At 35.0% G+C, this 14860-nt stretch overlaps 1 protein-coding gene across 2 annotated transcripts; it reads right to left on the bottom strand.

The window, feature by feature from the left end:
• Positions 1–1100: 1100 nt before the first annotated feature.
• LOC123560159 (uncharacterized) lies at positions 1101–13953 on the bottom strand. Of its 2 annotated transcripts, none has more exons than XM_053516607.1 (5): positions 13869–13953; positions 5576–5852; positions 3598–3758; positions 3195–3410; positions 1101–1660 (listed from the first exon to the last, which is right to left on the bottom strand). In XM_053516607.1, exons 2-5 carry the CDS (start codon positions 5836–5838, stop codon positions 1197–1199), a joined length of 1104 nt encoding a protein of 367 aa, XP_053372582.1. In that variant the 5' UTR covers positions 5839–5852; positions 13869–13953; the 3' UTR covers positions 1101–1196. The 2 variants fall into 2 exon arrangements, with proteins under 2 accessions (XP_053372582.1, XP_053372583.1); XM_053516608.1 differs by lacking the exon at positions 13869–13953 and adding an exon at positions 11043–11158.
• Positions 13954–14860: the final 907 nt, after the last annotated feature.

Consider the following 14860-nt stretch of genomic DNA (forward strand, 5'->3'; position numbering starts at 1 on the left):
GATAAGTTTGACAAGTTTTATTCCATACAAATCCATTAGGCTAAGAAGCCCATGATGCATACAAATACAAAACTTTAAGGAGAGCAGTAACAACAATACACATATAATGACTTTGAATACATATGATACAATTAAGTAAGTAAATATTATATATAGTATATCCCAATGGAGAAAGTTATATATAGTTGACTGAGGTTACAATACGGACACAAATCGTATTGTGACAATAGAAAAATAAATTTGTTATAACATTCTGAAAGGAATACGTTCAAGTAAGGGAAAAAGCTACTTCTCTCTAATGATGAATTTTATCTGCTTTTAGAAAACGCATCTAAACGCTTTATTGTTTTTAAAGCCATATTTATCAATTTCTTATAGCAGTGGCCAGCTGTTCGGTTCATAGTTATATGTATTTTACATATATACTAAAACCTTCCATTTAGCAAGCGATTGATACATGCATATAAAACTTTTCACTTGCAGGTATCTGCAAACTTGACTCAACATTCACTGAGATATTTTTATATGACATGCCGGACTTCCAATACTGCGGGGAATCACATGATCAAAATAATCTCTAAACCAAAATAAATTTATGAATAATGTCGGATAATATTGAAGATTTTTTTGCTGTAATTCTAAGATACAGCCTATCATACACCTACATACATGTATCCTAAAACTACATAGATTTCAATCACAATCACCTTCTGATTATCTGGAACACTTCAAGAAACTGATACTTCTTATTTTCATTAGTGTTTGTAATTACAGGATATCTATCATTTTGTTAACTCCATGATAATTTAACAATTTTCATTAGTCATATGATAGGCTATGTTTAAATTTCATATCTTATCATGACAGGAAATTTATTCATGTTCTTCAAAATATAACTTCGGTTTAGAGATTATTTTGATCATGTGATTCCCCGCAGTGCTATTGTTTGTTTGTTTGCTTTGGGTTTAACGCCGTTTTTCAACAGTATTTCAGTCATGTAACGGCGGTCTTCCTATTTTTAGTGAGTGAATGTTTATTATAAAAGAAATACAATATGAAAACATAGCAATCAACAACAAGGACAATAAATGTAAAAGATGGCTATTTTAAGCAAGTTAACTAGCAACCTTTTGCTTTACTTTATAGGCAAAACGTATATGCTTTTTAATTAAACTTCTTTAAGTATTTACATTTGTCTATACACTCGCTCGAAGCAGACAGTACATCACATAGATAAAAACAAAAGAGAGGAACAAACAACCAATTATAGACACACAGTTAAAGTGTCTTTCCCTTAATTGCCTGTTGATTGCCCTTCGTAACTTGTGAAGGGTTTGATACACGTATTCTTCAAGTCTGTCGAAAAATGTTGGCTCTGGCATTTTTGGTACACCTGGTTCTATCATTTTCTTCAAAAATTTCAGTGCTCTGTTGCGAATCTGGGATTCAGAAAATCCAACATTATCAGTGAAGCTGACCCAGCGAAGTGTGTTGTACCCAATTGCGCCAACGTTGCAAAACGCCTCTGCAATTTCAGTCTCGGCTTTCTCAAACTGATCGGCACTTATTGAATTCTCGGTACCATTCCCATCAAGACTCAGGTCACTCGACTTGTTAACTAGGTCGTATTTAGTGATCAGAACAAAAACCTCGCACTGATCTGAAATACAAATTAACCCATTGAAATACATACGTCGTAATAAAATAAACTGATGAAAATACGTTTTGAATATTAATGTATTCGACACTGTTCCTTATTTATGAAAAAGTCGTGCATGTCGGATCCTGTTTCTGATAAGAATTTATGAAGAACAGCGACGTTGATAAAAATTCAGAATTTAAGAATGATAACACTAGCTATATTTTACAGGTAAGCAAGATTATTTTAATTGTAATACATTTGATGTGTTCAGGATCAATAAATAACATGATCAATAAACATATGCTTTCGCAATGGCCTGGTATTAGATCCTCGGTACTTCGGACCTCTAATGTATATTTATCACAATACAAACTACATGTTTATTCAGTAAGCAGTTATAGTTATTGTGCTCTACACAGTTGTACTCTGTACTTCCTGTAATTTCCATCTATCATTGTATAAAATTATACCCAGTTCCTTCAGTGGAAACAATGTAATAAGACTTAAACGAAAGGGAAATAATTCTTAAATAATCCACACTAGAAAATATGGTTTCTTGCATGGTACATTTCCATTCATTGCCATTTTTGATAAAACAAGTGGAGTTAATTTCCCTTCAGTGGATTTATAGGTACTGTCTTGCATGTTAAAATGTGAAAGATCAAGTACAAACTGGGAATAAAATTATTGTCTGTGATGTGTTCTTATATACACTTTCCCTCGATCTGTCATTGTATTAGCTAACCCTTACCCTGCTAAATTGCTATTATGATTGCTGTCCCTCTTTTAATTTTGACAGTCTCAATATTTTTTTTTAATTCTTATAATTTTTTTTGCTGCTTAAATTTCTTAGATTCTTTATCAGACTTGTTTTACTTCTGTTACATATCAACGACACATATCAATGAAAAGCTTGTCTTACTTTTCATTATTCTAATTCCATAATGAAATATCCCTTACCTTATTTTTTTCTACTTTACTGTTTATTTAAATAAGATATCATTAAAAACCCTAAACTTTTAAACTGAATGAAATGATAATCCGCCATAGATGTAAATATTTTTGTTGTTATTTAGGGAGAGGAACTATATAAGTTCTCTTTCGTTCTAATCTCTTTCGTATTTGTGTTATATATGTATACCTGTAAAATTTAATTTGATGTATTTTCGAAAAAAATATGTTTAAACTAGTATTGACAGTACGCTGAGCTGTTAAAAATGGTACCAACCAAAAAAAGAAACTGACTGAATGACGAACAGTGCCGGTCATGATCAGACTGCACAGATGTGCAGGCTAATCATGACCTGCACTGGTCACAAAGGCAGAACCAATCTCGTGATAAGGGTTAGGTTTATTTAATTTCCATCGGTTGTGCCAGATATATCACTGACATACAGAATGGCTGAGCAATGTGATTTCTATGTATCCATTTCTCGTTTTGAAGAGGTATAAAAGCCCATATGTCGGAGTTATTCTGGGGAAAATGCCACTAATCTGAACGATATAATTTTTTTATATGTTTGCAATATTTTTCAAAATACAATGTAGTTACATTTTCTAGTTAACGTAGCCGAGTTGGATATCTTCAAAACCTCTCTCAAACATTGGATTAAATTTTTAGGTATATCATCAATACACCCTTGCATGAAGACAATCTTTGAAACTTTCCAGGCTGGGTCAGGTTTAAATACTTCTTTCAACCGTCCAATGCCGCATTCCTCTTGTTTTTTCTCCAGCGCGTCAATGCTTGTCCCAGGCCGAATATAACCTGAAATTGACGAAAGTGGAAAGTGAAACACACATTTCATTTTCCAATATTACTAACACCAAGAATTTTTAAAGACAATCTTGATCATATTACCAATTAAAATTAATGTTCTATACTAGAGAATTTTCAAAACATAAAAATGCATTTTTTTGTTTACACAGTAAAGCTATAATACTGTTTAATTCACCTCCAATCAGAAGCTCTATTATCTCGCGTAGCTTGGGTGTATTTTCGTCAGCTAGTCCAGCACAGTCAAGAATATGTGGCAACCTTGGTAATAGATTTGTCATCCTTTCTCGTGTGCTTGTGTCAGAAATTCTATGTAATATTACTCCGCAGTTGTTGTACCTACAAACATTAAACATATAGTTTCTGCAAAATAATCAGCGCTTAGATTAAAGGCGAAACGTATTTTTCTTTGTGCATGTATATCAATACAATATACAAATATATGTGTCAATTTGAAAAATATCTGAAAAACATAGCCGATATAAAATTAATAATATTTCAAGAACACTTTGCTCGAAACAACTTATTCACATTACGGTGATTGCACTCAGTTGCAATAATGTACCAAATTTGAACACTTGGTATACCTTTGGGCCATAGAACTCGATTGGGTGCGCTCGCATGCTGTACCACGTGCGATCTTTGCATGTCGTAGGCAAAAGTTGCTACATAACACTATGCATGACACCATCATACAAGTCTGATGTTCATGCAAACCTTACCGCACCGGGTTTAATTTATACTGTCATTAAACGGTTCCTTTACATGTAATAATATTAGGTTATTTAACATTGTTCTGTACAATACGGAGATATATTTGGACGAGTACCCAGCTGAGAAAACCATATTGGACGAGCCGCTAGGCGAGTTCAATATGGTTTTCTCAGCTGGGTACGAGTCCAAATATATCTCGTATTGTACAGTACAATGTTAAATAACCTTTTTATTCTATATCTATTTTATCTTACTATAATAATAGTTTAAATTAAAAATGTTTCACTGAATATTGTATTCCTGCCTTTTCTAGTTTTTCCGAGCTTGGTATGAGTGCAAATATATATTATACAGAACAACGTTAGACCTTAAATAACCTTTTTATTCTATATTTATTTCACTTCATACGTAATATACGTAATTCATTGAATGTTCTTTTTTCTGCGTATCATCATAAAAAAAAGTATATGGTGCAACCTCCCTACAACAGCCATTTGGCGATTGGGGTGGTAATAATACTTGGCTGAGATATTTTGCCCACAAACATTGTCAGCAAGTTTGGTGAAGATCGGATGAAAACTGTTCCACTTAAAAGAGCGGACAAGGCTAAATTCCCCGTTTTTCGAGTAATTCAAGGACTATAATCAAAGAGTGCCTGGTACAATTTGGCTGGTTATCCGGAAACTGGCTGAGATGTAATGCCCACAAACATTGTCAGCAAGTTTGGTGAAGATCCGACGAAAACTTAATTATAGAGCAGACACGTTTTGGATGCTGACCGCCCGTCCGCTGCCATTCATAATCTTCTCCATTTTGTTTCTTAACCGTTAAATAAAAACTGCTGAGGTAGCTATTCAGACAGTCATGGCTGATACCAATTTCTAGGTTTCGTCCGGAACGGCTTCTTTTAGCGACTTTTCAAATATTCCAACATCTGATGATCCTTTTTATTTTATTTTAAGTTTTTGATTATTAACGAACGTTTTAATATCTAATTCAGATAGAACTATTATCCCTTGAATCGTTTTTGTGTTTTGTAAACAAAAAAACTCAAATTAAATCCACATTTCAAGACGCATAATCAAACTCTGCACATAGAGCGCCTACTTCATCCGGTTTACATTCGGAACATTTTCACGCGTTTCGGGCTTTATCGTATGTTTAACATGGGACTGATGAACCGTCCAAATACAGAAAATACAGGATTTTTTGTACGCGCGTGCGTCCAAATACAGAAAATACAGGATTTTTGTACGCACGTGCATCCAAATACCGTAATATATTGTACGGTCACGTGTTGCAAATGAACGTTTGCGATTGGATAGATAAAATAGGTATAGAATAATATTGGTATATTACTGATAAGTTTCAAAGATTGCGCTGATATATTAGGCCGTGCAAATGCAAGTATTTTGATATTTTTTATCTGAAATAATACTAACCTTAACAAATCAAGCGTCACCGTCTGTGCTTGCCCACTTCCCTGTTTAGCTATCATGTAAAATCGTCCTGTTAAAACCATATGTAAGGTGTTAACAAGAGAGCTTTTCCCAGCCCCACTTCTTCCAATCAGCAGAATCACTTCCGGATTGTCACAGTCGGGACCCTCGAGTAACTCAAATACTTCCTCGAGTAGTGAATCGTTTTCCTCTTCAAGAGACATTTTTTCCTCGAGTAGTGAATCGTTTTCCTCTTCAAGAGACATTTTAATAAATCAATCTGTAAAAGCAAACAAATTGTAATATTGTAACCACGAAATCCACGAAAATTAGTCCCCAACGAATATTAATGATATTACAGTACATACAAACTCAGGTTGGGAGGTTGGATACCACAAAAACAATTGCAAAGAACATGCACACTCAGTTGCAAAATCCATACTACTGAATAATTGCAAAGTACACGCCACTCAGTTCTCAGTTGCCAAACTCCATACAACATAACTATTGAACAGGACATTCATTCTCAGTTGCCAAACTCCATACATCATAACTATTGAACAGGACATGCATTCTCAGTTGCCAAACTCCATACATCATAACTATGGAACAGGACATGCATTCTCAGTTGCCAAACTCCATAAAACATAACTTTGAACAGCACATGCATACTCAGTTGCCAAACTCCATAAAACATACTTATTGAACAGGACATTCATTCTCAGTTGCCAAACTCCATACAACATAACTATTGAACAGCACATGCATACTCAGTTGCCAAACTCCATACAACATAATTATTGAACAGGACATTCATTCTCAGTTGCCAAACTCCATACAACATAACTATTGAACAAGAAATGTATTCTCAGTTGCCAAACTCCATATAACATAACTTTTGAACAGGGCATGCATTCTCAGTTGCCAAACTCCATATAACATAACTATTGAACAGGAAATGCATTCTCAGTTGCCAAACTCCATACAACATAACTTTTGAACAGGGCATGCATTCTCAGTTGCCAAACTCGATATAACGTAACTATTGAAAGCTGCCAAACTCCATACAACGTAACTATTGAACAGGACATTTATTCTCAGATGCCAAACTCCATATAACATAACTATTAAACAGGACATGCATTCTCAGTTGCCAAACGTCGTACAATATAACTACTGAACAGGACATGCATTCTCATTTGCCAAACTCCATATAACATAACTATTGAACAGGACATGCATTCTCAGATGCCAAACTCCATATAACATAACTATTAAACAGGACATGCATTCTCAGTTGCCAAACGCCATACAATATAACTACTGAACAGGACATGCATTCTCATTTGCCAAACTCCATATAACATAACTATTGAACAGGACATGCATTCTCAGTTGCCAAACTCCATACAACATACTAGTAACTATTGAACAGGACATGCACACTCAGTTGCCATACTGCATATTACTAAATAATTGCAAACCAATTGTACACCAAGTTGCCATTCATGCATCACCATACTACTAAATGATTGCATAGCCTATGCACACTCTGTTGCCATACTCCATATTACTAAACGATTGTATACACATGCCACTCTTTGCATACTGCATTACTAAAGGATTGCATAGCCAAGCACACATCATACTTATACTGATACTTTAACAGCACTTGCACATCAGTTGCAACTCCATATTTACAAATGCCAACTCCATATAAATAATTGCAGGCATGCATCCAGTTGCAACTCCTATAACAACATTGAAAAACTCTCAGTTGCCATATCCATATTTTAACAGCATGCATTCTCAGTTGCCAACCATATACAATATTGAAACTCCAACTCCATAACTAATTGAACAGGACAACTCAGTGCCAATCATATACTAATATTAACAGCATGCATTTCAGTTGCCAAACCTATATAACATGAAGACATGCACTCATTTGCCAATATATACAAATATTGAAGGCATGCACTCAGTGCCAATCATATAACAAACTTTAAGCATGCATCCAGTTGCCAGCATCAATTAATAGAAGCAGCATCTCATTGCCACTATATATAAATTGAAGCTGCATTTCGTTGCATCACAATACTAATATTGAAGGACATGACACTCATGCAATGCTATTATAATATGAACCATGTACCAATTGCACTGTATAACTAATGATTGCATAGTATGCCGTCCTATCCATATTCTAAACGATGATACATGCGCATGTTGTACTTAAGATGCATACCCATCGATGTCACTTATACTATGATCTTTAACCATGCCATCAGTTCAATCCTAATATTACAGATTGCGCAGCAATAACACTCGTTGTATTCATATTACAATGATTGCTAACTATCCATATCGATGATATATTAGCACTCTGTAACCTGTGCCATCATACTATTGAAGCATGCATCTTGCCAACCCATAAACATAATATGACAGGCATTCATCCAGTTGCCAAACTCATACAATACTATTGAACAAGAAATGTATTCTCTTGCAACTATAACATACTTTGAACGGCATGCATTCTCAGTTGCCAATCCATATAACAAACTATTGAACAGAAATGCATTCTCAGTTGCCAAACTCCATACAACATAACTTTGAACAGGGCATGCATTCTCAGTTGCCAAACTCATATAACGTAACTATATGAAAGCTGCCAAACTCCATACAACGTAACTATTGAACAGGACATTTATTCTCAGATGCCAAACTCCATATAACATAACTATTAATCAGGACATGCATCTCAGTTGCCAAACGTCGTACAATATAACTACTGAACAGGACCCTGCATTCTCATTTGCACAAACTCCATATAACATAACTATTGAACAGGACATGCATTCTCAGATGCCAAACTCCATATAACATAACTATTAAACAGGACATGCATTCTCAGTTGCCAAACGCCATACAATATAACTACTGAACAGGACATGCATTCTCATTTGCCAAACTCCATATAACATAACTATTGAACAGGACATGCATTCTCAGTTGCCAAACTCCATACAACATACTAGTAACTATTGAACAGGACATGCACACTCAGTTGCCATACTGCATATTACTAAATAATTGCAAACCAATTGTACACCAAGTTGCCATTCATGCATCACCATACTACTAAATGATTGCATAGCCTATGCACACTCTGTTGCCATACTCCATATTACTAAACGATTGTATAGCACATGCGCACTCTGTTGCCATACTGCATATTACTAAAGGATTGCATAGCCAATGCACACTCAGATGTCATACTCTATACTACTGAATACTTTAACAGCACTTGCACACTCAGTTGCAGTACTCCATAATATTACAGAATTGCGCAGCACATACACACTCGATTGTCATTCTCAATACTACTGAACGATTACACTGCATATGCTATACTCAATATCACTAAATAATTACATAGCACATGTATACTCTGTTGCCAAACTCCATATTACTAAATGGTTGCATAGCCTATGCACACTCAGTTGCCATACGGCATATTACTAAATGATTAAATAGCCCATGTACACTCAGTTGCCAAACTCCATATTACTAAATGGTTGCATAGCTTATGCACAGACAATTGCCAGACAGCATATTACTAAATGATGCATAGCTCATGCACACGCAGTTGCCAAACTCCATATTTCTAAATAATTGCATAGCCCATGCACACACAGTTGCCATACTGCGTATTACTAAACGATTGCATAACCAATAAACACTCAGTTGCCATATTCCATATTATTAAACGATTGCATAGCCCATGAACACTCAGTTGCCATACTCCATATTACAAAATGATTGAAAAACACATTCACTCTCAGTTGCCATACTCCATATTACTAAATGATTGCATAGCACATGAACACTCAGTTGCCATACTGCATATTACTAAATGATTCAAAGCACATGCACATTCAGTTGCCATACCCCATATTACTAAACGATTGCATAGCACATGCACACTCAGTTGCCATACTGTATATTACTAAATGATTGCATAGCCCATGCACACTCAGTTGCCATACTGCATATTACTAAATGCTTGCATAGCCCATGCACACGCAGTTGCCATGCTTCATAATACCAAATAATAGCATAGCTCATGAGCACTCAGTTGCCATACTGTATATTACTAAATGATTGCATAGCCCATGCACACTCTGTTGCCACACTCCATATTACTAAATGATTGCATAGCACATGAACACTCAGTTGCCATAATGCATATTACTAAATGATTACATAGCCCATGTACACACAATTGCCAGACTGTATAATACTAAATAATTGCATAGGTCATGAGCACCCAGTTTTCATACTCCATATTACTAAATGATTGCATAGCCCATGCACACGCAGTTGCTATACTCCTTATTACCAAATGATTGCATAGCCCATACACAGGCAGTTGCCAAACTGCAATATCTTTATGATTGTATAGCCCATGAACACTCAGTTGCCATACTCCATATTATTAAACGATTGCATAGCCCATTAACACTCAGTTGCCATACTCCATATTACAAAATGATTGCATAACACAAGCACTCTCAGTTACCATACTGCACATGCACACTCTGTTGCCATACTCCATATTACTTAAGGAAAGCATAGAACATGCACACTCAGTTTCCATACTACATATTACTAAATAATTGCATAGCACATGCACACTCAGTTGCCATACTGCATATTACTAAATGCTTGCATAGCACATGCACACTCTGTTGCCATACTCCATTTAGTAACCTCAGTTACTAAAGTATTGTAATAATAACCCCAGTTACTAAAACATTGTAATAATAACCACAGTTACTAAAACATTGTAATAGCCTCAGTTACTTAAACTTTGTAATAATAACCTCAGTTACTAAAACTTTATAATAATAACCTCAGTTACTAAAACATTGTAATAACCTCAGTTACTAAAACTTTATAATAATAACCTCAGTTACTAAAACATTGTAATAACCTCAGTTACTAAAACTTTATAATAATAACTTCACTTACTAAAAAATTGTATTAATAACCTCAGTTACTAAAGCATTGTAATAATAACCTCCGTTACTAAAACATTGTAATAATAACCACAGTTACTAAAACATTGTAATAACCTCAGTTACTAAAACTTTATAATAATAACCTCATTTACTAAAAAATTGTATTAATAACCTCAGTTACTAAAGCATTGTAATAATAACCTCCGTTACTAAAACATTGTAATAATAACCACAGTTACTAAAACATTGTAATAACCTCAGTTACTTAAACTTTGTAATAATAACCTCAGTTACTAAAACATTGCAAAAACCTCAGTTGCTAAAACTTTGTAATGATAACCTCAGTTACTAAAACATTGTAACTGTGTGTTATTGTCACTGACAAATATGTTTATTACAACACTTTTCCAACGTAAAGTAAGATATTATCCTTATTATTTTACCTTGATTAGAATATATATTATCCACTAATAAACATATATTTATTCAACACTACACGTTTTATTAATCAATAGACCTAAAACTAATACGATCGTGTTAGACTTCATTAGTAATACTGATATTTCACCGTGTCCAACGTATACGTCGCATTTACGGCGGGTACGCTACATACACGGTATATTGTACGTTCCATTACCGGCATTTCCTGTTGATTTTGTCAACATTCTGTATGGTGAGGTAAGAAAAACTACTTATTTTCATTGAAGTTCAACGTGTTTATAGAAGCGATATATTCAGTACGAGCTGCAGATCATTCACGCTCCCCATGGTAATGTGATTTTGGGCAGTAATTCTCTAGTTTCTTCAAACATTCGAGTAAACTGACGTGTGAATTCGGTTTCGAACTCGGACGTTCACTTTCAGGCTCATTTTCTTTCTCTTAATATCATTCTGTTGACTTTTCACCTGTTTAACGCGAGAATAGTATATCAAGTTACAAATAAAAATATATATCATGGCGTAAATTCATGTTTTAGGGGAGCTTTATGCCAAAGTTAGCGATGTACGCCCTATAAAACGGCGCGTCTACAGAAGTACGCCACATAAAAAGGCCGATTTCTTTATCTAAAATGCAACAGTTACTGTTATTATTGTAAGGAATTTCCAGGGAGGATACCTAAACCCCACCACTGCGTACTATGATAAATTCCTAGCAAATAGTCTCTTTAAAATATTAATTTTAATGTCGAATGTTATCAAATAAACTTGACTAAATATACAACTGTATGAAATCACTGTGTTTGTAGAGCTACATGTACAATTAGATATCGTTTATAATAATTTTCAGTCAGTTGTCCATCAGCATTTACCTGGCACTCATTATGTTGGCCAATATTTTCGGGCGTTTACGTTAGCTTACGAAAGAATCGTATCCTGAAAATAGTTACATATGTAGAAAACACAAATTACACGATGGCGTAGTAGTGTCTACGCTCGATACCACGGGTTCCAAATTACCGGCGTGCACCATTATATTTTAATTCAGTATAACGTAATGTTATCGGCATTGATTTTATTCTTATATTATTTCACGTACATGTAACATTTTTTTACGAATTTTAATTGTTTTCTATTGTAGATTTGAGCCGCGCCATGAAAACCAACATATTGGCTTTGCGACCAGCATGGATACAGACCAGCCTGCTCATGCGCGCATCCTGGTCAGGATCCATGCTATTCGCTAATGGTTTCTCTTATATTGCAATAGGCTTTGAAAGTGAACAGCATCGATCCTGACCAGGCTGCGCGGATACGCAAGCTGGTCTGGATCTACGCTGGTCGCAAAGGCACTATGTGGGTTTTCTCATGGTGCGGCTTATTTTATTTTCTGGAAACACGTACGACATGAAATCTGTCTTTTTTCTCTAAGATACTTCAAAAGAAAAATCGACAATTCCTTCTACGGTTATCGTGAATACAAGTGTTTTTCATTCAGGAAATGAACAAGAAATGATGATTATTAGTTTGATCAGATAAGTAGGGGAGAATGTTGAATGTGCCACGGGTTGGTTGTGCCACACGTGACTTCCCATCTGTATTGAAGAGCCTAGACGTCATTTGCAAAAACTTTAAACGCGCCATTTTTCAAATACACTTCTTGGAAAGCGCAAGCATTGTTAACAAAAGGACAACGAAACTGTGTTTGAAATACCGATTTGGACCACTATAAGTAATTTTTGACGTATTTAATATTTGACGTGTTCTGATAGTTCGTTATTTTGCAGATATATCGATATAAGGTATATTATGAAATTCAGCAATACGAAAAGGTTAAATGCCATGTAGTTTTATAATGTTATACCATGCTGTAAGGTAAGGGTGTACCTCGCACAGTGTACCCCGCATACTGTCACAACCTTCCCCAGATTCGGGGTAGGTTGTGATGTTTGACAGGCCATGTTTACACTAGCAGTATTCTTAAACTAAAGACTGTATCCGCTATTGTTACATCTCATTTTTTTAACAGAAATATTATTTCATGTAAACATGGTCTTAATGTACTGATAAACTGAAACAGCGCTCGAGAACAAAGCAAAATATGAAAAATGGCACATTCAACCTGAGATCATTCTCCCTTATACCCCAGTCACACATACGGCGCGGATAGCTACGTCTAGCCACGGATAGAAACGTAGTAATACGTATCGATCCGTACCTGAGCCGTACGGATTGGTACGGATTGATACGGATTACTACTTTAAGGTACGGCTCAGGTACGGATCGATACGGATTACTACGTTTCTATCCGTGGCTAGACGTAGCTATCCGCGCCGTATATGTGACTAGGGTATTATGAGAATTTTCCTTCCTGTTAAGTCTGCAGATAAAATTTGAAAAAAAGATATGGTCAGATGTAGGCAACTATGCTGTCTTGGGATTTACAGCTAGCTAACCAATGACCACAACACTTTCTATTGTTCCAAAATTTATTGGGTTTAATGTATGCGTGTGTCGAGTGTGGTAAAAGTCTGCAAATACAAGAATGGAAATCTAAAAATATGAACATTTTCTGTTATACCATTTAACAATACGAAATTTAAACTAATTCTAGTTATTTAATTATTATATTTATGAAAGTATACAAGTGGCAATGAAGTTTATAACAGTATTTCTATTGAAGACCATTTATGAAAATGTACGTAACAAATAGGGTACGAATACATTCCGACTTGAACAATCAAATTTTCGCAACAATTACTATATATACTATAAAAAGCAATTAGCTATTATGAAACAATATCGTTATGATTCAAAAGAACCAAACTTACACCATGAGGGGGCATAAATGGACCACTAAATTATGTTTATTCTGAATTTTGGAAGAAACCACCTCGTGTTTAAACAGCTGTTTCCGATAAGATAAACTATACGCAAGATGAAAAATTACCAACAAGAAAAAACTACCAAAAGAACAATGCTCAAAAGCGCTGGGGGTCAGCACACTCCCCGCCTGATATCTCAAGATATCACAATTTCAACTCAAAGTTGGATTTCTTATCCACCTTCACAATTTTGTACAAAACATATATTAAATGTACACATCGTTAGAACAGTCTGTGTAATAAATACCTCAGAAGGTTTACACAAATCTAATGAATTGTATAGCAACATTTCTCAATGCAGGTTACTATATGTATTAAAAAGTATGCACTTAATCAAAAAATGCATACATAACAATCGAGAAATCAACAAATTAAGTAAAACAGGTTACAAAAAAGGAGTGCTTAAGGTATGTGTAACACAACTTCTTGCATTCTAAACAACTGTAATTATATACATACACACTGTACTGTTCAATTTGTTAAATTAGTGTTCTGCTTTAACAAGAAGTACTAGTTCAACAATGGGTCTAGTAAAGGATGTTAACTTGCCATCCCTATGCACTATGACTTCAACTTTGCGAACTCTATTATCTACACTTGGGAAAATTTTAGATACCTTTCCCATAGGCCAACAGTTTCTACTACTGTCACTGTCCTTAAGTAGCACTATGTCACCTACTTCTATAGGAACTTTCTCATAGTTCCATTTTCGACGTTTTTGCAAGGAATTCAAATACTCTCGCCTCCATCTAAGCCAAAATTGTTCAGCCAGGTATTGAACACGTTTCCACTGTTCTCTGTATAAAGCCTTAATGTCTAAATTACCGTAACTACTAATGTCACAGTCAATCTTAGAGGTAAGTAATGTAGAAGGACTCAGTATTTCAGGCTTATCAGGGTCATTCGATACTGGGACAATAGGCCGACTATTAACGATG

This window comes from Mercenaria mercenaria, chromosome 10 (assembly GCF_021730395.1).
Source record: "Mercenaria mercenaria strain notata chromosome 10, MADL_Memer_1, whole genome shotgun sequence".
Lineage (NCBI taxonomy): Eukaryota > Metazoa > Mollusca > Bivalvia > Venerida > Veneridae > Mercenaria > Mercenaria mercenaria.

Coding starts and splice junctions, on each gene's coding strand:
- LOC123560159 (XM_053516607.1), bottom strand. CDS start 5,838: ATGTCTCTTGAAGAGGAAAACGATTCACTACTCGAGGAAAAAATGTCT. Junction 3,411..3,597: donor AATAGAGCTTCTGATTGGAG/GTGAATTAAACA, acceptor CGTCAATTTCAG/GTTATATTCGGCCTGGGACA. Junction 1,661..3,194: donor GGCTACGTTAACTAGAAAAT/GTAACTACATTG, acceptor TTTGTATTTCAG/ATCAGTGCGAGGTTTTTGTT.